A 27,627-nucleotide genomic window follows, 5' to 3' on the forward strand; every position below is an offset into this window, starting at 1 on the left:
ACACAATCTATTAATTTAGTGTTTTACTAAATTAGCTGTTACGGTGGAAAGAGCAGCTTATTGTTAATTTGCAAAGTGTTTGGGACAAAATCTTTTGACACATCATAGGTGATTATTATTTAAAGTGTGTATTGTGCATTTCACATTTTAGGCCCAGAATGAATATGCTATTGGTCAGCTATATTTCCTTTGGTTGTTTTGGGCTAAAATGTTAAATTCCTAACTATTCCCACTGGAGTCAATAACCGTGAGCAGGTAAAGTGTCTGTCCCATATAAGGGAATAAGAAATTCCCAGACTATGTATGTAATCCCAAGACTGCCATACCACCCAGGGCATCAATCTCAGAACTAGAGAAGTGTATATTGTAATTCCCGGGTGTACAATCTATTCACATGCTGAGACGTAGCTTCTATTTATCCATTAACGGTCACCTCGCTGTGACTATAACATGAGGTTTCACTTCGAAATCATTTGAGATGAAGAAAGAATGAGGTAAGTGTAACCTACAACCTTGAGCAATACATATGTGCAGATTTGTTTGTGCATTGAAATGCTTTGAACATAGAACAGATCTGTGTGCATCTTTTAAAAAATACATTTTCATTAATTTTATATATTTATATTATTTTTCGTTTATCAACCTGCATTACCACATTTAGAACATAACTGAGCTTTCTATTTTATCCTGATTTTTTTTGTGTCAAATTTAAACTCATGTTTTAAAGAATTGAATCTTGTGTTTAATCAAAAAGATTTTGTACATTAAGCAATATGTTTCTGATTAAAGTATTGTTACCAGAAGCATTTTAAAGATCTCTTTGTCATAGCAAAGAGCTGGATTTTGTTTTAGAGGTGAGCATATTGAATAGTGATGTCCCCATAGATGTCAAATGGATACTGCTATTCACGAACACAAGCTAAGGTTATCTCTTCTAAGATAGAATTAGAGCTTAATGTTCACTGTATTTCACCATGGGTTTTAATTTAGATAAATGCCTTTTGTGATGTTTGGAGAGTATTTGAATGACATTGGTTTTATTATTAAACACAAGCACACACATGTTTCTACAGTAATCTATGGTTAATAGAAATAAAATACAATAAAGGAGATGTGTCAAAGTATTGTGAAGTATCTGTTATTTTTGTTCTACAATCAGTTCATATTTATTAAATTGTTGTAAAAATGGTCTAAAAGCTGTTGGTGTTGCCATATTTCCTCAATTTTTCTCAAAGTGACTAAATGAAAGACCATATGGACCAAGCTAAGTAGTTCAATGTATGTTTTGCAGATAGAACACATTAATTTTATGATCCATTCTATTTATATTTTGTTTTTCTCTCCAGAGCTTGTGCTGTAACGTAGAACATTTGGGAATATATTGTGCTTCCATTAAGTGGTCGAGAAAGCAGCTAAATGGTTTTGGTTAGCCTGTTGGAGACCATGTGGACATTTATTGTCTTCTGTGTTCTACAGATAGTAAATTCAATTGACCAGGGCTGCAGATTACCCAGCACTGAACTCGCAGGCATTTCAGCTCCTGGAGATATTATAATTGGTGGGGTGATGCCTATTCATGTGGATAAAATATACCCTAAATTTACCTACAAAGAGAAACCACCCCTTGCTTTCTGCATAAAGTGAGACATTTTTATCAAATAAATGGGTTTTTTTTTGTCTGATAATGTCCTGATTAAAATAGGGTAGACGGTAGAGAAAACCTTACCTACACATTTCAGTTAGGAAACAAATAGAATCTGATGTAACATACCATTGTACCTTATATTTCTTTACAAGGTAGAAATGTGAACTATAAAGGCATAATTGGCTTCTACTGCAATACAAAATAAATACATGTTTTTCAACGTAGGTCACCAGGAGGCCTCCAACAATTAGGATGGTCCTTTGACTATTTAGCAGATCCATTCTGACTCTGAGCATGACATATACATTACATCATATACTGTTATTCCTTTTGGTTTGAACAGATAAGACAGCATATCGGTAGATCCAACACTAACCTATGCAATGGAGATAAACATACTAACTGCTGGGTGCTGATGCTCAGCCTGAAAGGAATCTGTTCCGGTAAATTGGGGGGCATACCCGAAACATACATTTCTTGATAAAGGTGCTGCTTTAAAAACAAAATATATGAAAAATACACATTAAGGCTACTTAAAATGTATTAATAAATACAGTGACTTAGACCCACCATATAACCATACAGTGTTTAACCCCTTAAGAACAGAGCTTCAGAAGCTTGTCTTGCACTTAATGACAACAGCATTTTTTGCATTTGTTGTTGTTTGCATTTAACTGCAATTTCCGTTTTACTAATTTATTGCACTGGCATATATTATATATCTTTATATATATATATATATATATATATATATATATATATATATATATATATATATATATGTATTAAGGCCTTTTGGCCTGTAATTGTGGGAGGGGCGTATGACTCACCTTCTCCCTACTTAAGGGACACCCCTTACCTGGCTCCATACCGCTCGAGGTCAGCGCTGCATCCTGAATCCACTTCCGGTTCACGGACGGCGCCATCTTGTTTTCGGAAACTCCGCGTTTTTCTTCAGTGTCAGCTGTGTCCAGGAACTCCTTGCAGGGTCTTTCCACGGCCAGCCACGCACAAAAAAAACGGTCTTCGTCGCTGATCGAGTCCTCAGGACTTCTCAAAACGTAAGTCCGTCGCCCGGATAACTTCCCACGGCGTCGCAATCGTTTTCAGCCTTACTTTACGGCCACACGCTTTACGGCCAAAGTCTCAGGCATTTTTAACCCTCTGGTTGCCGGAAAATTTGCACTAAGTATGTAGTATTCATGTGCTTTACTTTTCACTCTTGTTATTTTCAGTTGGTTGCTATATTTTCAGTTGTAAATACCTGGTAGTAGGTTATTGTGTGTATATATATATACTTTTTTTTTTTTTTTTTTTCTCTTTTTTTTTTTTTTTTTTTCTCTCCTTCCCCTCTCCTATACAGATTTTAGTTCATTAAGTATTACAGTCTGGGTATCATATACATATAACGATTATAGCATGGTTTTTCATCAATTATGCTTTCACATCAATTATACTTGGGTTAGGACTCTATGTATTTTTAGATAATAATATATTAATTACTGGTATATACATAGTTTTTGCTTAAACAAACTTTACATTATTTATGTATCCTCCATCTGCACCTAGAGAATTTGTTTTAAACATACGGTTTGTTTTTTCTCTCTCTCCCTGTGTAAACACACCATGTACACTTTTCATTACATGGCACGTGTCATATGCTGACTTTTTCTTTATGTACTCAAATTACATACACAAGAACTCGGTCGTAAATTATTTCATGTACTTTCGGGTTAAATCACACGCCTTGATTCAACCACTCACACGTCAATATTTCGGTATTTTATAATAAAATTACATGATTACTTTCCTTTTTACATAGTCCTGTAGAAGTTTTATTTAATCACCCTAAATTAAACTACATAATCACAATACTACACCACATTAGACTACTAACGCTAGCAAGCATACTCGTTACTCCCATCACCATAGAGACGCATAATATGACCAGTTAAGTAGACACCATTCATATACATTTCCCTTACATATGAATATATCAACGCACTACAGTGTTTAGTCTTTGGTATCAAGGATCCAAATCTCACACTTGGCGTATCTTGTTTCCAACCTCTAGGTTTTCCAGGTTGTTTCTATACCTGTCGCTATCAATCACTTGCATACTATCAGGTACGTTAAGCCTGCTCACACCGTATATCACATACGGTTCCATCCCTACATAGGACTTAGAGTACTGGCATGGTAGGGGTTATAGGCCCAAATAGGTATCTCCCCTCTGGGCTTTTTGCCTATCGATTAGTGGTCCGCGAGGCCAACACCCCGCCTCAACGTTTCGGAGGTAACGCCCCCCGGGCCACACGTAAGTTAGCCGCCTCGCAAAGTATAGAGAGGGCGTCACCCGTCACTCCCTTCCCCTGTTTTTTCTTTTATTGTCACCGAGAGGCCTACGAACTCCTGCCGCTACGACAAGCGGCCTCAGTAACCCCTCGCGCCAACGCATAGATAGAGCCTCTCACAGCCACTTGGCAACTAGTAGGGCCTCACCTTTCACCAAATAACAAGATTAATGTTTCGCCTTATCCGGCATAATTAGCTTGCCAGTACATCCCCTGGGGTTTTTCACGCTAACCATATATTTTCTCATCTAGTATGTCTCAAGAAGGGGTAGAGGATTTTTCCATCCCATGTACTCCAGCAAGAGAAAACACTCCATCACGGGAGGAGGATATGGCTAGCCCAGCTTCTTTTAGGTCGTGGACTATCCCTCGCATCACTAGCGAACTCAAGAGACGACATATTCCTTTCCCAGCAACGGCAAGGAAAGCAGAACTTTACAAATTACTGCACACCTCAACCGACAATAGGGATGCCGGGGAAGGATCTAGCCAGTCCAACCCAGGAGACATTCATGGCATGCTCACATCCCTCATGGCTTCTATGAGCAAGGTTAATTCTAGGCTGGAGTCACTTGAATCGGTCACTACAGCCCTCACCATGGCTGGAAGGACCGCGGCGATCCCCACGGCAGTGGCAGGATTGCAATCAGTCTCCACAGCCATCACCTCGGACGATGACGAGGTTCACCCTGCTCACATGATACCTGAACACCTCAAAAAAGATATCCTGGAAGGTAAAGATGTCAATCTGGCCTCACTACTCATTGCCTCCCAGGATATAGTGGAACATAAAACTTACGCTTACGACGATGTTTCTGTGGTGATAAAATCTAGGGATGCACGTTTAAATAGGAAACTTACCATTCCAGAATTTGTCTTAGCTTTCGGTATTTATCGAGATGTGATGTGTACTGTATATCCCCACAGACGTGAGGAGTTTGACCTGTATATGCACAGGCTGGTGGACCTGGGCAACAAATATGGTGGGTCAGCTTTCTATGACTACCATAGATCTTTTTCTGCCAAAGTGTCTGGCGCCTTCTCTCAGTACGGGAAAAGATCCAACTGGAGTAAGATCGATACGGTCATTTTCTGCAGACACTTTGCAGGTCTAAGAACACCGGCCTGTGCACACTGCTCCTCCATGGCCCATACGGCCAATTTTTGTCCTACCACGGCAAACGAACCCACTACTTCACAGGGCACTGGTCCCGTTGGTTCAGCAGAAAAAACGCCCAAAGATAAACTGGGACGTCCTATTAAGTTTTTGGGGAAATCCCAAATTTGTAATAATTTCAATGTTGGGGCTTGTAATTACAGCGGATGTAGGTTGTTGCACATATGTTCCAAATGTTTTAGGGCACATGCGAAAACCATGTGTCCAAATAAAATGTACCCTAAACAATACTTAACGGATATAAATATTTCTGTACTCACGGCACTACTGTCTCTACATCCATCTAGACACCTGGTAGACTTCATCATCACTGGTCTATCGCAAGGATTCCATACTGGTCTAATACACATGCCTACAGGAATCCTTGAATGCCCTAATCTGCAATCTGCCCAACAAAACCCTACAGTGGTCAGCACTCTTATAGCCAAAGAAGTGGCAGAGGGCTTCTTATTAGGTCCCTTTCAGTCCTCTCCTTTCACCACATGGAGGACAAATCCCATTGGTATTGTCACGGGGAAGTCTTCCCATAAACAAAGACTTATCATCGATCTGTCGGCACCTCACACCTCTGCCACACCAAGTCTGAACTCCCTTATCCCCTCTGAGGAATTTTCCCTGCAATACTCCACCATAGACCACGCCATTACGGCTATCATGCAGGCAGGGGTTGGAGCATGGCTCAGCAAGACTGACATAACCAATGCCTTCAAATTATTGCCTATCCACCCTACACTATGGCATCTGCATGGCATTAAGTGGGCCGGGTACTACTACTTTTTCTCACGCTTAACGTTTGGTTCAAAAAGTAGTCCGGCCATTTTCGACGTATTCGCCGAAACACTATGCTGGTTATTGTTAAATGTAGCTAGATGCCCTACAGTTATACACTACCTGGATGATTTCTTACTAATCGAAGACAATATTTCCCCACCCAGTAGCCTCATAGAAACCATCAGTCTGTTCGAACAGGTGGGCGTCCCGGTTTCCCCCACCAAAACCGAAGGACCAGATACAGTCATCACTTTCCTGGGGATCATATTAGACTCAGCCAACATGCAAGCCAGCCTGCCACACACCAAGATAGAGAACATCCTTACCAACATCAACCTCTACCTACACCTCGGTACTTGCAACCGCAAAGAATTGCAATCTCTACTTGGGTCACTAAATTTTGCCATGCGCATTATACCTCAAGGCCGGGCTTTCATCTCACGGCTCTTACACATGTTCCCATTGTTTGGCAATGATGCACACAGGTTACCCCTGGATACCCACGCCACGGCAGACCTACTTATGTGGAGAAATTTTTTAACCACCTGGAATGGGATAAGCATGTTCCTCCCTGAACTGTCTGACTCTTCACCTACCATCTGGTCAGACGCGGCGTCTACCACAGGTTTTGCAGCAATTTACGGGAACGAATGGCTTTGGGGTAGTTGGCCTCCAGAGGTTCAGGACCTGGAGAATTTTTCTACTACCTCAGCTCTATTTGAGATATATCCCATTGTGGCAGCTGCCGTGACGTGGGGGCATCTATGGGCAGGTGCGTCGGTACGTTGCTACTCAGACAACCAAGCAACATGTCACATCATCAACAAAGGTCGATCCAAGTCACTGACCATTATGAGGTTCTTGAGGAAACTCACCTGGCTGGCTGCGTGTCACAATTTTTTCTTGGTTTGTGTGCATGTCCCAGGTATATGCAACACGGCTGCTGACCATTTGTCTCGTTTCAATTTACAGGCTTTTCGACAAATACTGCCGTCAGCTGCACGCACAGCCACGACCACTCCACCTTTCCAACAACTAGTAATGGATTAGACGCTATCATGCAACACAGCCGGACATTGTCACAATTAGCGCTATCCTCCAATACCCGGAAGACCTATGATAGAGCCTTCCTTCTATTCAAAAGATTTCTGTCATCACACAATATCGCACAACCTTTCATTATGACATCCTTGTTGGGTTTTGCTTCCTTTTGCCACCTCAAACTCAATTTATCATACAACACAATCAAGCTATATTTAACAGGCGTACAACATCATATGTTAACATTACAACCAAACAACACTAGTTTCATGTCCTCCTACCAGATCAAAAACATCCTTAGGGGTATTCAGAGATCCGAACCCCCACGTACTGCACAAAGACTACCCATAGACATTAATATTTTCAAAGATCTCTCCAAACTACTAGATTTAAAACCCTTTGCCACCAACACAAACCTTGTTATTAAAACAGCTATCTATTTGGCCTTTTATGGGTTCTTAAGACCACGAGAATTTACCGCCATCAATACAACCCAGTCCACTCACATTCTGCTTCACTCACACTTAACAAAACACATGGACTACTATATCTTGGCTCTGCATCACTCTAAAACCAATCAACACGCACCTCCGGTAGAGGTTAGATACTATCCTACCCACAACGCATGGTGCCCCGTCACATTACTGGACACATATACCCAGGTTACAACAGCATCACCATCTCAACCACTCTTCTTTCTACAAGGTTCTGTACTCACTACCACCACCTTCATGACCCACGTCAGGTCATTACTTACACAACTAGGCCTACAAGCAACTAACTATTCGGGCCACTCCTTCCGCATAGGAGCAGCAACTACAGCGTCCAGTGCAAACATTCCAGTACATGTTATCAAGTCACTAGGACGCTGGAAGTCTTCTGCATACTCTAGATACATACCTAACCCAGTACAAGAAGTTAGAAATGCCTTTCAAGATATGTCTGGTTAAAGTATGTATATTGCTCGTTTCGTAATAAATGTGATTTTCTACTTTTTGCCCTCTTTATTTACAGGCCTACCTCATCGTCGGTTTCGGCACACCACAACCGACTTGTTCTTTTAATACCATCCCACACCTAACAGTGTCTGTATCTTCTGTACTATCATGAGCCCTTAACACAAGTATTAAGGCCTTTTGGCCTGTAATTGTGGGAGGGGCGTATGACTCACCTTCTCCCTACTTAAGGGACACCCCTTACCTGGCTCCATACCGCTCGAGGTCAGCGCTGCATCACCCTCCCACCCACTCCTCATTATTAACTCTTTCTTCTTACATCTCTTCTTGGTGGGCCCTCTTTATTTACAGGCCTACCTCATCGTCGGTTTCGGCACACCACAACCGACTTGTTCTTTTAATACCATCCCACACCTAACAGTGTCTGTATCTTCTGTACTATCATGAGCCCTTAACACAAATATATATATATATAAAGTAAAGTGAAGATGGAAAGCACTCCAAGGACTTCTTTAAAATGTAACTTTTATTCGTTCCAAATAAAAATGGTCAACGTTTCAGCCCGATACACTCAGGCTTTCCTCAGGACACATCACACAACGAACAATATATATATATTGTTTGCATTTAACTGCAATTTCCGTTTTACTAATTTATTGCACTGGCATATATTATATATCTTTATATATATATATATATATATATATATATATATATATATATATATATATATATATATATATATATATATAAAGATATATAATATATGCCAGTGCAATAAATTAGTAAAACGGAAATTGCAGTTAAATGCAGTTAAATATATATAAATGCTTATTTATTATAAAAAAAATACAGAAAAATGCAAAAAAAATGAAACAAATTATTATTATTTTTTACAGGTTTTGCAATAATAACGTGTGCATAATTAGTGCAGGTTAAGGAAAGTAATTAAAAATAAATTCATTTAGTTGTTCTGATTTACAGAATATATAAGGTGTCTGGGATTTTAAGGTTTTTTTGGTAGTTACAGAAGAAAAATAAACTTTTAATGTGGAGCTATTTAAGAATTTGGTATTTTTGTCTTGTAAGCTTAATAGCCATAAAAGAAAACAAAATTGCCACACAAAAGTATATATTTATATAGAGTAGACATCACAGGCTATTTACCTAAGGTTGTTTTGACACTTTCTGCAAAGCCATTTCACTGTCAACCTCTGTTTTTTTGGCACACAAACTTATAACAAAGAACTTCTCATGTGTATTTTGTAAAGTTGGTGTGTGCTATTCATGTACAAAGTTTTATTTTGTGCTCAGTTACATCTGCTGAGTAAAATGACTCCCTCATTGTATGTCTTTGGCACTATTTTTGTGAATCTACAGTGCCATACAGGAGACCTGTCCTTTTCAGTATTCACAGTAGAATTTTGAGAGATGAATTTAACGAGCCTATGCTTCCATTATAGTATTATAGCAGTTTGACTGTTCCAAAAAACCCCACAAAGGCCTACCATTTGTAAAAGTAGACACTCCAGGGTATCTCATATGGTGCATATTGTGCCTTAACATGCTCCCATTTTTTCACCAATATATGCCAAAGTATGTGGTAAAAAATAATTTTGGGCATTATTTCCATACGCATTACATTTTTGCTGGGCATTTTGTATATTTCATATGTGCCACTAAGTTCAAACCCCCCAAATTATGCTCAGCTACGTCTTCTGAGTAAAAGGACACCCCCATTGTATGTCTATGGCACTATTTACTCTTCTGAGTAAAACAATGTGCCCAATGTATGACCTAGACACTATTTTCTGAAGTTACAGTGCTGTAAAAGAGACGTGACAAGTTCAAGTTTTTAAGTGTGAATTTTCATGGAGGATTTTGAGGCGTCCGTGTTCCAATTTGGAGCACTTGAGCAGGCTACATATTACAACTACACCGTAAAGGCATACCATTTCTTAAAGAAGACATCCCAGGGTATTTCAAAAGGCATATTTTGAACCTTAGCGTGGGATCATTTTTCCGCTAGCTTGTACCAAGTGTAGTGGTAATAAGCGTTTTTTCTACCTTTTTGACACACAAAGTGAGTTTGCACAGTATATTTTGCAAACCTTATGTGTGCTACGACTGTATAATACTTCATATGTTGCTCAGCTATGTCGGCTGAGTACAGCAGTACCCCTGTATGTACCTTTGCCAGGTATATGTGGACATTTGGGACACAGCCATTCCAGTTTTTTTAAAACTTATTTTTTCAAAATATTGAAATTAATTAATTAAATAAATTGAACCCCTGTGGGTTAAACAATAAATAAAAGTAAATCCTCAGGGGTTAAAATAAATTAGATCACAGTATAATACTGTGATCTGTATTTTGATCACTGTAGGCAGTGATCAACTGTCGGGAAGGGGTTAATTTTTATTTGGACTGGGTAAAGGGGGGTGTTTTTTATTTTTTACTTAAACATTATTAAAACTTTTTTTAAATTAATTTTTAACTTTTTAGAGCTTATTTTAAAACTTTTTTTAACGTTAACCCCTAGTTAGCCTAACACCAAATCCCCCAATTCCCCACTAACTTCCCCCCACCCCAGCTAGCTAAATATATAATTTGAAAATATTTAAATTAATTAATAAAATTAATTATCCCCTGAGGGTTAAAAAAAAAAAGAATTAACCCTCAGGGTTAAAAAAAAATCAGATCACAGTAAAATGTAATCCATGCCAATTGATCACTGTGGTCAGTGATCAATTGGCAGGGAAGGGGTTAATTTGTTATTAAAATGGGTAAAGGGGGGTGGGATTTTAAATTAACTTTATTTATTTTTTTAACAGGGGGAAGGATCATCACTGATCCATCTCCCTGCACTTCACACAGAACCAGGAAGTGCAGAGCGAGCACCGGTGCTGGGGCAGCACTATCGGGTGCTCCCGGTCTGCCTCTAATACAGAGGTAGACCGGAGCACCATTAACCCCGTGAACGCCGCAGCGATCTGGGGTTAATTTTAATGCGTGATGGACCTGGTCCGTCACTCATCATTAAGGCTCTCCCCTGAGTGACGGAGCAGGTCCGTCACTCGTCGTTAAGGGGTTAAGCATCTTGCTTCAATGTACTCCTATCTCACCATATCTATTTGAATGTAGGCTTGATGTATATGTTGCATACATTTGGTCTTTACAGCAGCACCACAATTAAGTAATTTGTGTTCTTGATATGGAATCTGTCTGTCTGTCTTTCTGGTGTTCTGTCTGTCTTCCATGGATAATTAACAATGTGCTATTTTGCAGAAAAGAAATGTAAATAAAGAAAATAGTTAACTCATAGGATAAGGCATTATTTTTTAAATTAAATTCCTTAATATATATAACGTTAGTCCCAATAAAATTAACATAAAGGAGATAAAATGCTAAATTTTTTATGTATATGAACAAAAACATACCCAGATGATTTTAAGTTTCTGTTGCTCTTTTTTAAGTTTCGGATTCGAGAACTGTCAGCGTATGCAGGCAATGAGATTTGCTGTGATGGAAATCAACCACAATCCAGGTCTGTTACCCAATATCACACTGGGGTTTGAGATCCACGATTCCTGTACAGTTCTACAGAGGGCAATAGCAGGTACCTTGCAGTTGCTGACTGGCCTAGGTCAATCTCTCCCAAATTATAGATGTCGTCAGAATACTCCCCTGGCAGCTATTATTGGTCATTCCATCTCCACTTACTCCATGCTGATAGCTCATATCCTAGGGTTATACCGATACCCACAGGTAAGACATATGTTTACTGTTCATGATGCTAAAATAGTTATTGCAACATGAAAAATATTTTATTTACTAGCTAAAATAGTTATTGCAACATGAAAAATATTTTATTTACTAGCAGAATTCAGCAGGTTCTGTTAATATATTTTCTTTATTATAATGACTGTTCAAATGCATAATGAATAGTGATGTCCCAAACAGTTCGCCGGGAACTGTTCACCGGCGAACATAGCGTGTTCGTGGCGAACACGGCGGGCGAACATATGCGATGTTCGGTCCGCCCCCTATTCGTCATGGAGGTGGGAGGATCTGGGAGGGAGGGTCTGCTGCTGATTGGCTGGAATGTGTCTGCTGACTGTGAGGTACAGGATCAAAGTTTACTCAATGATGACGAATAGGGGGCGGACCGAACATCGCATATGTTCGCCCGCCGTGTTCGCCACGAACAAGCTATGTTCGCCGGCGAACAGTTCCCGGCGAACTGTTCAGGACATCACTAATAATGAATTTTTGTAAGCATCGTCAGTAAAAATGAAAATATGGTTACCTAATTGTGGTTGTTGAGCCTGGGCATGGCTCGGAGTTCTGTTGATGAATAGATAGATTTATTGAATCATACAGCAACATTGTCAATATAGGAGAGATACACATAATTATACATACAATTTATAGTATTTAACAGTCTACAAGGGGCATTGTCCATCCCCAGGCAACATAAAGTTATGAAATAAAAAAAAGTGCAAGGAGCATTGTCCATCTTCAGGCATCAGTTATTAATTAATAAAATGTGTTTTTAAGTCTTAGTTTAGTTTTATGAAACCAGGGTTTTCCCACTGGAACAAGGTAAGAGGGACAGATGGCCATTGTTTTGGACATAAGTCCAGCTTAACAAAGCCTTTGGAAGAAATACACAATGAGCAAGGTGTACGTCACAAACAAAGAAAACTTGCACATATATCATACTTCTACCATACCCTGAGGCCCTCTCCTCACTCATAAAGAAGTCTTGCATCTTGTCAGACTTTCTACACAATAATTTGGTCTTACGCTCATACAGTGCAGCCATCACCCTTGCTAAACAGTCCTAAATTTCTTTTTTCATTAGTTCTTGCTCGCGCAATCCTAGGCATCTCTTTAATACTTTTAACTCTCTTCTTCTCCCTGCCATGACCACCCCACAAACTAATCTCTCAGCTGATAGCTTTGCATGTTACTTTACTGACAAGATTCAACAGTTAAGGAATGAATTCTCCCCCCTTCTCCCCTCTCTATCTCAACCTCACTTAGACCATACCATCCCTACCCTCCAAGACTTCCCTCCAGCTATTGAACAGGAAGTGGCTGCGCTTCTCCTCTCCTCTCGTCCCACCACCTGTCTGCTTGATCCAGTACCTTCTCACCTCATCAGAGCTCTCACCCCTCGTCTTGTACCATCCTTAACACACATCCTCAACTGCTCTCTGTTATCTGGCATTGTCCCTGCTCCCCATGCTACTGTCGTACCCATCCTAAAAAAGCCATCCCTAGCCCCACCTTCCACTTCCAACTATCGCCCCATATCCCTGCTTCCTTTTTCCTCAAAGCTTCTAGAAAGACTTGTCTTCACTCGTATGACTCACTTCCTAAATTCCAACTCCCTCCTCGATCCTCTTCAATCTTGCTTTTGCCCCCTCCAGTCTACTGAGACTGCTCTTATTAAAGTTTCAAATGACATAATCGCAGCCAAATCCAAAGGCCACTACTCTATACTTATTCTTCTTGACCTCTCTGCTGCCTTTGACACTGTTGATCATGGCCTCCTTCTCCTAACTCTTCAATCTCTCGGTCTCTGTGGCACAGCCCTCTCGTGATTCTCCTCCTATCTCTCCCAAAGCTCTTTTAGTGTCTCTTTTTCCAACAGCACCTCCTTTCCTAGTCCTGTCTTAGTCAGAGTCCCTCAAGGTTCAGTTCTTGGTACCCTTTTGTTCTCTCTCTATACTTCCTCTCTTGGCAAACTCATTAGTTCATTTGGATTCCACTACCACCTGTATGCTGATGACACCCTGATATATCTCTCCTCCCCTGACCTCCCCTGCTGTCCTACAACGTGTCCCCAATTGCCTCTCCTCTATCTCTAACTGGATGTCCTCCTGCTTTCTGAAACTCAATCTGTCTAAAACTGAGTTTCTTATTTTTCATCCTCATAACACTGATCCTCCTCCTTCATTCTCCCTGCAGGTTGACGGTACCTGCTTCATCCCATCCTTTCAAGCTCACTGTCTTGGTGTCACGTTGATTCCGGCCTCACCTTTGTGCCTCATGTCCAATCTGTTGCTAAAACCTGCTAATTCCAACTTAAAAACATTGCCCGCATATGCCCCTTTCTTACGCAAGATGCTGCCAAGGAACTTGTTTACGCTCTAGTAATCTCTTGCATCGATTACTGTAATTCTCTCCTAATTGGTCTCCCCAGAAGACGTACGCCCCTCCACAAATTAATTAAGAATATACATTTTCACTATTTTCTAGATACCTTACTTCAGTCCTTTGAATATGTTAGATACATTTCTTTTTAGTTCTGCCACTTTTTTTAAACATTCAAAACCAGCTTAGGTTCTAATCCCAGTCAAGCTGATAATAAATGTAGAAAGTACAAATTCACATTTTTGTCCTGATTCAGTGGTGTAGCAAGGAGGGGGCAGTCCCTCTTGGGTGGCACTTTTGTGGGGGCGGCAAGGTCCCTGCTCCAACCTTCTGAGGTAGCCCTGGCAGTGATCCTGCTCTGCTTGCCATGTCTCCGTGCAGTGCAGAGAGAAGGGAAAAGGTGGGGCAGGGAGACCGACTGTCTTTACTCCTAATACATTGTCCTGCTGCTGGGGAAGGGAGACGGGGCTCTCTTCTTCCTGCAAGGGATACTGACGCTGGGGAGGGGAGACGATGCTCTCCACTCCCTGCATGTCACACTGCTGCTGGGGAAAGGAGACACTGCTCTCTATTCCCTGCAAATCACTCTGCCGCTGGGGGAAGGAGACGCTGCTCTCTATTCCCTACAAATCCATCTGCCTCTGGGGCTCCATGCCAACCACCCAGCATCGCTGTAGGGCGGGTGAACCTGCCGCCTGCCACCTGCCACCTGGGGTTCCTCCCAGTAAATCTCCACGATATCTTCCCAGATGAAGGGTTCTGGATCTGGGTCTGTTACTCTGCTTTTCTGCTGTCTTACTCCATCTCTCGGGTTACTAGGTGGACCAGGTCTTGCTCCACCTCGTGAGGGTCATTCCACTCGAAGATGTCACGGAACCGGGTTTGTGTAGAGCTCCCAAAATCATGATCCGAAAAAGACTCCCATAACAAACCAGGGCCATCAAACTCCTCTCCCTCTGGCTTGTCATGCTCGGTTGTCCAGGGTATATACTGTGCTGCATACCACCAGAGTGCCTGGTAGGCATCTTCCAGCCACAGCTCCTGCCATACCCGGTGCTCCAGTTCCTTTATCCATTCTTCCCAGAAGGGGCATCCGCAGTGCCACTCGTGTCTGCTGTCGCTGCTTCTCACTGGGGAGTCCCTCGCTCTGCTGGTTCTGTATGCTATTCAGTGCCTGGTATCAGATGCCTTTGCGGACTGCATCCCAATCGTCCATGACACCCTCATCGTATAACACTGCTGGTTCCATCCTGATGCTGTCAGGGTCACTGTACTCAGACATGCGTTGCCCTCAATTTGTAAATCCCAGGAACTGTTGTTGTCTTGTAGCTGTCCTTATGGGCTGTGGGAATGATCCCGCCGCTTGCCACGAATTGTAACAGCACCCCGGGCATAAAAGGGGTTAAAGCAGTTTAGTAGATATTCCCCTTCCAGATATACAGGCAGCTACCAAAGACACCAATCCGACGAACAGATCTGTGTCTTTATTGGCCTTATATACACATTCTTACATATTAGTACCATCCACAGGGTTTTGCAGAACAACCAATCAATAGGTACAATACACTCAGAAACTCCCAGCAATTACACACAAAATCCTGCCCTCTGCCTGTGATATAATTACTAAACACAATGGGCTAACGTAATTATCACAGGCAGGAAAATACACAGTTTTACACAATATTCATAACTTTAAAATTATACATCACATTCACATAAAACTTACATTTTCAGCATATTCCAAATACAAACATACGTCAAAATCATACAAATTGGTCCAGTGGTTTAAAAGTTAGGTTGAAAGTCCTTTGTGACCACTGAAGCATGGATTTTCCAGCCCAAACCAGTTCCACAGAGTCCTCTATCCTGGAGATAATTGGCTTAACTGGGTGTGGTAAGCCAACTATCTCTAGGTACAGAAAATCTCTCTATTCACAACAATAGTAAAAAAAACACATAAAAATACATAATTCCTATCATACTGAACAGAATTCCCCCATTCATCCAATCCCCAGATGGCTTGGATCTGAGCGCTCAATATATCCAAACAGCAGTCAGATCCCACAAACACAGTCAAATCGCTATGGGGTTTAAGTTTAGCGTGGGCTGATGAGAGGGGCCATAGTCATGAGGCAGGAGACTGGCAATCAGGCTTCTCCATAACCCAGTGGTGAGGTTAGTTTCGCCACAAGGTCACTTCCTTTGCTCTCCTGTCCTGCGGAGTAACGAGGAAGAGCAGCCTAGCAGAGACACCAGTTAAGTTCTTCCCTGCACAGATCCCCTCTCCCCCTGCCTCCATTGCACAAAAAGGACTGTTCATTTAATATTTAATTACTTATACTGACATATAAATAGTTTTTTTTATTTTTTATTTAAATGATAAGTATGTCAGTACATTTTTTCCTATAATTTACATTAAAAATTGTAATAGGAGAAACTAGTCGTATTTTAGCCGTTAGTTGTTATATTAGAAGAGAATAAATTACTACAACTATAGATACAACTCAATTTTCAGCACAATAATATCATTCCAAGGTTAATTTACTGCAGGTGATCTGTGATGTTCACACAGATACAATTTTATTCTAATATTTTAAGATTCAGATATTTTCTAGAAAAAAATATAGTTGTTTTACTCTTAACTTTAATTGTTTAAATACATCTTGCTTTCTTAAGTATCTTTCTTAGCTTATAAAAAAAATGAAATGACATACATCTCTATAAAAGTGTGCGTTTCATTTTGTAATTACTTATCCTTTACAGATCAGCCACTTTTCCACCAGCTCTCTCCTCAGTGATCGAACACAGTTCAACTCCTTTTTCAGGACAGTTCCCAGTGATACTTTCCAATCCCAAGGACTGACACAGCTACTGATATATTTTGGATGGACTTGGGTGGGATTGGTAGCTATTGACAATGATTATGGACAAGAAGCAATCCAACTGATCAAAAATGAAATCCTAAAGGCTGGTGCATGTGTGGCCTTCACTGAGAACATATTGAGAAACAGGAGAGACCGCAATGCTCCACATATTGTACGGGTTATCAAAGAGTCAACAGCAAAGGTGGTTATTTTTTTTACTACTGTTCCGAGCCTGGTCCCCATTCTAGAGGAAATATTGAAGCAGAATGTATCAGGAAAGATATGGGTGGCCAGTGAGTCCTGGGCTACCTCTCCACTCCTGTTAGTGGATAAATATATTACACTTCTCTCTGGAACAGTTGGTTTTGCTCTTTACAGAGGAACCATACCTAACTTTAAATACTTTCTGAATGGGATTCATCCCTCTACGTCTCTAGGAGCAGAATGGGTAAAAATATTCTGGGAGCAGGCTTTCGGTTGTAAATTCTTGGTTGATAAAAACCTCACAGTCTCTAATGAATCCTCAATAAAAGAATGTACAGGATCAGAAAACCTAGAAACTCTCCAGAATGATTACAATGATATATCTAACTTGAGGGTGACCTACAATATTTACATAGCAGTCCATGTTATTGCTAAAGCTCTGCATGATCTCAGCATGTGCACTAAAGGGAACGGTCCGTTTGCTAATGGAACATGTGCGGATGTTTGGAAATTCAAGCCTTGGCAGGTACTGAGCTTTTCATGTAAGCAAAAATGAAACAGTTTTAACAAGGATAACACATTTTAACAAATACTCATTTGCATAACAAAAAAATCTGTATGAGGTCAAACTGCAGAGAATATGGAGAAATGTTTATCTAAGTTTAGAAACTCAGTCAAAAGCAAACACTGATTTACTCAAAAACAAAGCTTTAAAAATAATCCTGCAACGCATGGATGCAGAAGTATCCCGAGTGCAAGACAGTCTGTACTCTCAGAACTTTTTTTTTTTTTGTCAATCTTTCTTTTATTGAGGCACATGTTAAATGGGATACAGAATAGAATGAAGGGGATGTACATTTTTCATACAGTTTGGGAGCATGCTAACATAACACAACCTCTCCTATGAGTGTCTGCCTCCTTTTATATTTTTTTAACTGTCTACAATTTTATTAACAGGTTTAGCGTACTAACAGAACAGTAGTTAAACACAAGTGGATCTTCAAGTGGGTGATAACTTTTAAGTAACATGAGAAGCAACGCACGTTTTTTTTTTTTTTTTTATATAAGTGTGGCCGGATCGTAGCTTGTCAGCCCATCCTTTTGTTATACTGTAAGGGGCTATCGGTCATGTGGGCGTTATGTGTGTGGCATTACTTGTTGAGCGAACTATGTGTAGGATAGAGCTGGTCGCTCTTAAGGTTACAGGAGTGTGGTTTGTGTGTAGTGAGCCATACTTAAGGGTAGTTTAGTGGCACAGTGTATGTTACCGTAGAGTAGAGTACAGCACTGCCTATGGGCTTGGTATAGTTTATGAAACAAAAATGTACCAGCATTGTATGACTGTGGTGGCTGGAGATCAGGTGCATGGCTCGTTGAGGGCCTATGTGGCTGAGTGCGAGTAGGTAGGCTTGTGTTGTTCCCCTAACCATGGGGGAGGCGGGGGGAGGGGTAAAACATGACCACCTTGGTATGGGGCTGGCCTAGGTAGGCAGTTCGAACAGAAGTATTAACTCTTAACAGAAGTGTTGGGGCTAAGGTAGTGCGGGTGCGGCCTTTGGTTGTTTGTGTGGGCCTTGTCTGGCAGTCTTTCAAGTCCTATTCCGTGGTTCCTGTCTGCGTCTCGGGGTGAAGGGGACTACCGTCGCTGGGTCCCAAGTGTGGGTGTTTGCTGGGTCGTCAGGCGGTGCGGCTAGTCCCAGTGTCCTGAAGAGAGCTGGGGCTTCTTCTGTCGAAGATAAGGTGTGTGTGTTCCCGTTGTGGAGCACTCTGAGTAGTCTTGGTGACGCCCATTGGTACATTATTCCGGCATTTCTAAGTCGGCTTGTCATTGGGGTCATTGTGCGCCTCCACTGTAGGGTGTGTCGTGATAAATCTTGATAAAATGACAGGTCTGAGCCCTCGAACTGGTAGGGCTTGCGGTCTCGTAGTGCCGCTAGGAGTGTCCGCTTGTCTTGGGCGGATGTGCAGTGGATAAGGATGTCGCTGACAGCCTGCGATGGGGCCCTGGATGATTTGGGTAGGCGGAATATATTGTCGATTGTTACTTTTTTGGCTTGTGTTGGTGTTACTAGTGAAGTCACCAGGCGCCTCAGATAGTGGGGCAATTCCTCCTTTGAGATGGTCTCGGGCACCCCCCTGATCTTCAGGTTGTTTTGTCTGGAGCGGTCATCTAGCATAGTAAGTTGTAGGGAAAGTGTTTGTTGGGCTTTCTGCACTTCTTGGAGCGATTCGCCCATAGTGGACACCGTTTGTTTTACGTCTATGATGTCGTCTTCTGTGGCGCGGACTCTGTCTGTCACTATCTGCAGATCTGTCTGTAGCACAGCTATATCTGCTGTCCAGGTCTGTCTGAAGTCCGCTAGTAGTGCCCTAATGTCTTCCTTGGTGGCTAAGTTGGAGAGGTCAGGGTAAGGTGGAGCTAATTGTGCACAGCTCTGTTGTTCAAGTTGAGGCTGTGTTTCCTCCTGTGTGGGACTTTGGGGAGTGTTGGTGGCTGTACCTGCTTCTGGCGTCGCCATCTTACTTTGGGCCTGCTTCTGAAGCATGGAGCCGATGTCCCTGGAGTCTCCTGGCGTCCCCTGTGGGGGTCTTTGTGATCTCCTTCCCATTTCAGGCAAGTACCCCGGCGTGATGGTTGTGGCTGACTTTGTCTGAGCATCCAGGAACTGGAACGGGTGCTGCCACTCCTCGAGGTTGAGGCCCTGGGGTAGGTGGTAGGCCGCAAGCCTTTTTTTCCGCCGTTGCAGCCCGGGTTGCAGGAAAAACGGCATGTACCAGCTCTTTAGGTCGTGCTGGTGCCAGTCTGCCGGTCGGATGGTCGGATCTGCCCCCGATTTTAAGTGGATTGCGCCGTTTTTCTCGGGAGCCGCGAGTAATGGCGTCCGCTCCGACCCACGGTTAAGCCCCGCCCCCCTCTCAGAACTTTTTTATAACATCAAACATGTTCTGCTGTATAAATCTCTAGATCTAAACATTTCTATCTATATAGTGATCTAAATTTAATAATGTTTGAATCTTTTTTTACCTGAAGCCCACGGAGCAACGCAGGGGGGGAGTGGGCATTGACAGGGCCAGAAAGTTGGCAGGTGAGCTGGAGGTCAGGGGGCGGGGCCTAGCTGGTGTGGGGAGGAGAGTGGTAGTTTATATAGCGGCCATTTTAAGTTTAGGCCATTCTAATCTGAGCTGCCCTTACCTGTGAATTGTCCCTCCCTCGCTAGGTTTTGTGGTAGTTCCCGTTTGGTCACAGCGGCGGGAAATAGGGCTTGGGTAAACTGGATCTTTGTGGGTTATGAAAGTGTTATGCCAAGGTCTAGGCTGGAGTAGGCCAGAGTTAAAGTGTTTGGTAGGTTCTAGCACGTCGGTGGCGACGAACCTAGGGGTGTAGGGGTGTCTGGGTACACCCCTGCAGGTAAAAAAATGTTGGGGGCTTCTTTGGTAGGCCAGGTATTATTCGTTATGTAATAATTGTTATGTTTGTATTGTTTTGGTAGGGTCATTGTCGGGGGTATTTGGGATCTAGCGGAACAAAGTTATTACTGTTGACAATGACCCTAAATTGTTAATTTAAAGATGTTATAATTAATAAAGCTGTGGACATTATACTCCAACAGAATAAGCGGTGTCAGTGTTTTATTTATAATTTAGCACATGCCGAATAACGTCTGTGCACATGTCAAGCTTTTTTATGGCTAATAACAAATCACATCTAGAATAACGTAGATTAGTTGTATCCAGTTCTCTTCCTGTATATAAAACTACACTTCTTAATTTATTACATCATTAACTTAACAGTATTGGGGGACTGAGTCCAAATTTAAGTTGATTTAGGGCCTTCACTTGAATTCATTTATATCCCCTGAAAGGCACCAACTAACAATTAGAAGAAATTCTGCTTTACGTTACCAGTATTTTTTTTCCAATACTTGCAGTAGTAAACATAGTAAATGTACATGGCTTCTGTTTTCTCTGAACAGCTTTTACATTATATGAAGAGAGTTCATCTTAGGATGAGCAGTGGGAGGGAATTGTTCTTCAATGAGAATGGAGATCCCCCAGCCTTGTATGATATTGTAAATTGGCAGCTCGGTCCTGATGGAAGAATCAGACAGGTCACCGTGGGCAGTTATGATACCGCAGCGGAAAGCGGAAATGATTTTACTATTGACACAAATGCTGTTCAGTGGGGAATTGGTAAAAAACAGGTGAGATAGCAAAGACATCAAGAATGTGTGGAAAATATGTGAAATGTATATGTTACAGTTAAAGTGAGAAATCAGTTAATGTGCACATTACCTAGTTAATCTACAGATTAACTGATTTGCTCAGTTAAAGTGCGGAATCAAGAGTTTTTCACACTTTACCTAGGTAATGTGCACATTAACTGCTTCCGTCTAGTTAAAGTGCAAAATGTTTGTTTCTTTACCTCGGTAAAAGAGGAAATTATTTATTACAAAAACGTCCTCGCAGAACGTGTTTCACCCTTTCAGTGCAGTCTCTGCAGAGTCGTTCACTTCTCGTCTGAAGGCAGAAAGATTCTATGTGAACCTGTCTCGATTCTTTTTGTGAGCAAGTTCCTTTTAATGCCCTCCACCAACAAATTCTCAAAGCATAGACTCATGGCTTGTTACTTCTCAGAGGGGGGGCTGGCTACTAACACTGCTGCTCCGTAAGTCCGAGAAATACTTCTCTCATCAAGGAGAATGAGACCAAGGAAAGATCTGCTCATGGACCACTGATTCCGACAGTCTTCAAATATATGATGATATTGAGAACAGTGGAGAGCATCTGCTGGGATCATTTCAGGGTGTTGCTGCATAATGTGCAGAAAGCGCTCGCTCTCTTGTGGCGGCGGGGGCTCCTCGTTTCTTGCCAGTTCGGGATAACAGTTTGAAGAGGTATGTGACTATGTGGTTCAGACAAGAACAGAACAGCAGCCTGTGCACACCATGGTGTCCTCAAGAGCTGTGAGTCCCTAAGAGAGAGATGGAGGACAGAATAATGTTTTTGCACTTTAACAAGTGCCTAGTAGGTAATGTGCAGATTACCTAGGTTATGTGAGAAATATTTGAGAAACTAATTTATTTTCTGCACTTTAACTGATCGCCCTAGTTAATCTGCAGATTAACTAGGTAATGTGCACATTAACTGATTTCTGCACTTTAACTGTAACATATACATTTATTTTTTTCATATGACTTGATTTGAATCCCACACTTTATAGAGGGTTTGTCAACTGTGCAATTATTTCCCATAATGAACAAGAAATAATTCACAGATCTCCTCTCTCTCCAAGCAGAACCGGGACATACATGAAATGAATACTTCTGAGTTTAGTGGGCGCTGCACTTTTGACCAACACCTGCAGCCATTTGAGTTGCGATGCTGCTCAGAAATAAACTCCTACTAATCTTAGGCAGCTGTCCTTACAGCATGTGCCTTGCATACTAAACCAGACAACACATTAACCCCTAACTCTACAATATCTACTAAACACTAAACATTAACCCCTACACTAAACAATACATTAAACATTATCTACTACAATAACACACAACACGAAATATTAACCCTTGCACTGTCGAATACTATCACTAGCATTAACTCCTATACTACACTAAACAGTAAACCCTACAAACCCTACTCTGTCCCTAAATAACCTCATACTACACAATTCCAAAACATTAAATCCTACATTACAGTAACACTAAGCTCTGCACTACTCAAAAACTATAAACCCCTACATTACCTTAAAACTTACACTATCATTAACCCTGCCGTATAGGGCATTCGTCTTACAACCCAACAGCTGATGATAGGTTTAATGCTGTAGATTTACCATTTGCCCATGTTTGCAGGGTTGTGTTGGAATGCAGTATTGTGTTTCTTGTAATGTCAGTATTTACATATGTGTAGGTGTGTTTGTGAGTAGTGTTGGTGCATGCAGGGCTGTTTTTGTGAACAGTGTACAATGTTGGTTTTTGAATTCAGGGGTATGGTTTTTAGTATTAGTATTTGAAATCAGAGGTGTTTGTGTGTATTGTTGGTGTTTGCATGCCAGGCTGTTTTTGAGTGCAGTGTGGTGTATGAACGTAGGCTTGTGTTTCTGTTTAATCTTGGAGTATGAATGCAGGGGTGTTTTTTTGTAGTGTCAGTGTTTGACAGCAGGAAAGTGTTTGGGGCACCATGAGAGCAATGGGCATCAGTGGAATCCCTGACCAGGTCATGGGCGTCCGCAGGAATTTTTCCAGGTGGGGGCATAATTATAATGACATCCATGTTTGGCTCCTTTTTGACAGTGTCATGAAGGGGAGGGGCATAGTCATTATCACATAAAGCCAGGGTAAATAGCATTTTCACAACTATGGTGTCAGGAATACATGTATGTATTCCTGACACTATAGTGTTCTTTTAACCCCTTAAGGACACATGACATGTGTGACATGTCATGATTCCCTTTTATTCCAGAAGTTTGGTCCTTAAGGGGTTAAGCAAATTAAAGGAACATTCTGGTCACCATAACAACTTCATCTAAATGAAAATGCTATGGTGCCAGGAGGCCCCTCGTGGCTCTCTTTCTTTTAAGGGGTTAAACCGCTCTCAAATGGTTTAACCGCAAAGGCTTTCTACAGCTCCAGATCTCCAGGTCACTCAGTGGTATTCGCCTTCTGAAATGGAGTGTCAGGAAGTGCAGATTGACGTCAGGCATGGGTGCCACTGATTAGCTGAAGCTGATGCTCTAAGTCAATCGCTAGTTCCCGGTTCATAAAAATGTTTTACTTTTTGTGAATGGGGAGCTACTGATTGGCTTAGAGGGCCAGCTGACTGCTCTAGACAATCAGTGACACCCCTAGCCAACGACACTCTGTGCTTCCTGACACTTAGTAAATAAAAGACACATTAACACAGATTTTTTTTTTACCAGGGAAGAGGAGAAGGTCCAAAGTTTCCCTTCCAGGCCCAGGTTCCAAAGCCTTATGATGTGGTGTCCAGAATAAAGTGGAGGGATCACTACACTTGTCCTTCTTGCTCAAATCTCCTTTACTTCTTCTTAATTTGACACAGTCTTCTTATTCTTCTGACACTGTCTTCTCTCCTCCTTGGCTTCTTTTGCTCTTTTACACCCTTCTACTCCTTTCTCTTTCTGATCACTTTCTGCTCCTTTCAGACCCATTCTGCTCCTTCTCCTACTTTACCTTTGTGCTCCTTCTGCCCATTCCAGCTCCTTGCTGCCCCTTTGTGCTAATTTCTGTTCCTTCTCCTTCTTACTTTACTTTCCTGCTCCTTGCTGCCCTTGCTGCCCTTTCTGCTCCTTGCTGTTCCTTTCTGCTCTTTGCTGTTCCTTTCTGCTCCTTCTCCTACTGTACCTTTGTGCTCCTTCTGATTCTTTCTGCTCCTTTACATTCCTTTTCCTTCTGCCCCTTCAAGCTCCTTTCCACTCTTTGCTGCCCTTTCCAGCTCCTTGTTGGCCCGTTCTGCTCCTTCTTCTACTTTACCTTTGTGCTCCCTCTGATTCTTTCTTCTCCTTTACCTTTGTGGTCCTCTGTCCCTTCCTGTCCATTTCTTCTCCTTGCACAACCTTTCTGCTGATTGCTGGCCCTTCCTGCTCCTTGCTGCCCCTTCCTGCTTCTTGCAAACCATTCCGGCTCCTTTCAGACCCTTCCTGCTTATTGCTGCCCCTTCCTGATCCTTGCTGCCCCTTCCTGTTCATTTCTATTCCTTTCTGCTCCTTTTCCTACTTTACATTTGTGCTCCTTCTGCGACTTTCTACTCCATGCTGCCCTTTTCAGCTCTTTGCTGGCCCTTTCGGCTCCTTTTTCTACTTTACCTTTGTGCTCTTTCTGATTCTTTCTGCTACTTTACCTTTGAGCTCATTTTGTCCCTTCCTGCCCCTTGCAGACCCTTCCTTCTTCTTGCAGACCCTTCCTTCTTCTTACAGACCCTTCCTGCTCCTTGCTGACTCTTTCTGCTCCTTGCTGCCCGTTCCTGATATTCAGAGACCCATCCTGCTCCTTGCTTCCACCAGGTTTAACACTTTTTTCTTCTATGAGTCTAATCATCTAAGTTCTAAGAATATAAATCGTATTACAAGTATTTGAGAATGTACCCTTTCACCCTTAAAACTTGATTAAAGGGAAACTATAGTTCCATGAAAATAAAGTTGTTTTCCTGGCACTATAGCTTCCTATAATGCCCCCCTCTCCTGCGAACCCTGTGGTGCACAAAGGCTTAAAAATGACTTCTGTCACTTACCTGATTCCTGATGTTAGTGGAGGGGACCTAATGCGCATGCGTGGTGCTCTGATTAGGACTTCCCTCATAGAAATTTTTTCCTATGGGGTTTCGGGTGACAATGGATGTCCTCATGTAAAATGTACCTAATTACCCGAAAGTCTATCTAGACAGCCACTAGAGGTGATGTTATCCCTAGCAGGTAATTATTGCAGTTTATTAAAAGCTGCAATAATAATCATTGCAGGGTTAAGGAAACTGGGACAGTGGACCCAGATTACTTCAATGAGCTGAAGTTGCCTGGGTGCCCATAGTGTCCTGTAAGCACCCTGAGATACTGAGACCTTTTCATGTATTCTAAGACTTTAATAATATAACCATTATTAATGATACCTTGCTCAGTTAGTAAGTTGGATCTATGCTGTATTTTGTAAAGTACAGTAACTATGCACTCGTGCATTTCACATGCATATTAAAAAATGGAAAAAAGCTAACACACGTTACCAAATCAAAAAAGATTCCTAAACCATACACAATTGTGAACATGCAATTAACCTTTTACTTATTACTTATTCCAGATTCCTATCTCAGTTTGCAGTGACAGTTGTTCACCAGGATATAGAAAGTCTTCCATATCTGGAAAACCGGCATGTTGTTTTCAATGTGTTCTTTGTCCCCAAGGCGAGATCTCTAACCAAACAGGTACAGAAGAAGAGACATTAATAGTGTGCCTTGTTCTGAAGAAAAGATAACTACAATTTAATTTTTTTTCTACTTATATTTCAGACTCTGTAGATTGCTCTAAATGTCCATGGGATATGTGGCCAAATTTGCAACGGGACGTTTGTATGCCTAAACCTCACGAATTTCTCTCCTATGAAGATTCCTTAGGTACGACATTAGCTGTTGCAAGTGTTTCCTCCTCATTCGTTCCAATTGTTATCTTTGTACTTTTTATTCGTTATAAGACTACTCCCATTGTTCGAGCCAACAATTACTCTCTAAGTTGTCTTCTCTTGATATCCCTGTCTTTGTGCTTCCTCTGTGCTCTGATTTTCATTGGACAACCCCAACTATTAAAATGTCTTTTGCGACAGGTTACATTTGGCATTGTTTTTGCTCTTGGTGTATCCTGTATCTTGACCAAAACCATTATGGTAGTTTTAGCTTTTAATGCCACAAAACCAGGCAGCAGCTTGAAAAAGTGGACTAGACCTCTGGTGTATTATTACAGTGTTGTTATATGTGTTGTTATTCAGACTTTCATCTGCATCCTATGGCTTTTGCTCAAACCTCCTTTCGTGGAGGACAACACCCAAATAAAATCTGGAATTATTGTCATTCAATGTAATGAAGGTTCACCCTTTGCCTTCTGGTGTATGTTGGGATACCTTGGTCTTCTGGCCACCATCAGTTTCATTGTTGCTTTTTTTGCCAGAAGACTACCAGATAGCTTTAACGAGGCCAAGTTCATTACCTTCAGCATGCTAGCCTTCCTCAGTGTTTGGTTGTCCTATATTCCAGCCTCACTCAGTGCCCGAGGCATGTACACAGTAGCCATGGAACTGTTTGCTATTCTATCATCAAGCTGGGCTCTGGTTATCTGCATGTTTGTCCCTAAATGTTTTATCATATTGTTTCAACCTCACATGAATTCCAAAGAACATATCATGGGGAAAGAGAGAAATGTACCTATTAAGGTCAAAAGTTTTTAAAACTAAAAAAATAAATTAGAATAAAGTATGTTTTATTGTATATTATATGAGCACTGTGCATAATAAATAATCTAAAAGAGAAATGTAATGACAGAAGCAATGGGTGGAAGGACTACTTCAGTTTAAAGAGTTTATAGAGTATCAGCTATATCAAACATAAACTTGGTTTATAAATTGTAAGGAAAAAGAAAGGCCTTTCTTTTTCCATACTGTATATTTCTCATATATAGGGTTAGAGGGTTACCCTCTATAAGGTCGCTGCCTATCCACTATATTATTAGCGCTAACCTACCCTTTTTTATTTGGTTTATTTACTAAAGTAAAGATATGTGTACTTCACTTAGAACAGAGTGTGTTTTTGTGTGGAGTCCGAGATTAGGATTATGGAGTTCACCTCAAAAAACACTTACTGCACAAATAAATTAAAATGATTGTTATAATTGCTAAATAAAACAAATATACATGTTTCTAATCACTCTAACTGAATTCTGAAACAAGCGCACAA

General features: G+C 41.4%; 1 protein-coding gene across 1 annotated transcript; it reads left to right on the forward strand.

The window, feature by feature from the left end:
- The first annotated feature begins 489 nt into the window (after nucleotides 1–489).
- LOC134601898 (extracellular calcium-sensing receptor-like) lies at nucleotides 490–27,122 on the forward strand. The gene is made up of 6 exons (XM_063446403.1): nucleotides 490–494; nucleotides 11,422–11,713; nucleotides 16,874–17,704; nucleotides 21,153–21,380; nucleotides 25,986–26,109; nucleotides 26,194–27,122. The coding sequence occupies exons 1-6, from the start codon at nucleotides 490–492 to the stop codon at nucleotides 27,120–27,122; spliced, it is 2,409 nt and encodes an 802-aa protein (XP_063302473.1).
- The last annotated feature ends 505 nt before the right edge of the window (nucleotides 27,123–27,627 follow it).

This window comes from Pelobates fuscus, chromosome 3 (genome assembly GCF_036172605.1).
Source record: "Pelobates fuscus isolate aPelFus1 chromosome 3, aPelFus1.pri, whole genome shotgun sequence".
Classification (NCBI taxonomy): domain Eukaryota; kingdom Metazoa; phylum Chordata; class Amphibia; order Anura; family Pelobatidae; genus Pelobates; species Pelobates fuscus.

Coding starts and splice junctions, on each gene's coding strand:
- LOC134601898 (XM_063446403.1), top strand. Junction 17,705..21,152: donor GGAAATTCAAGCCTTGGCAG/GTACTGAGCTTT, acceptor TTCTCTGAACAG/CTTTTACATTATATGAAGAG. Junction 21,381..25,985: donor GGGGAATTGGTAAAAAACAG/GTGAGATAGCAA, acceptor TACTTATTCCAG/ATTCCTATCTCAGTTTGCAG.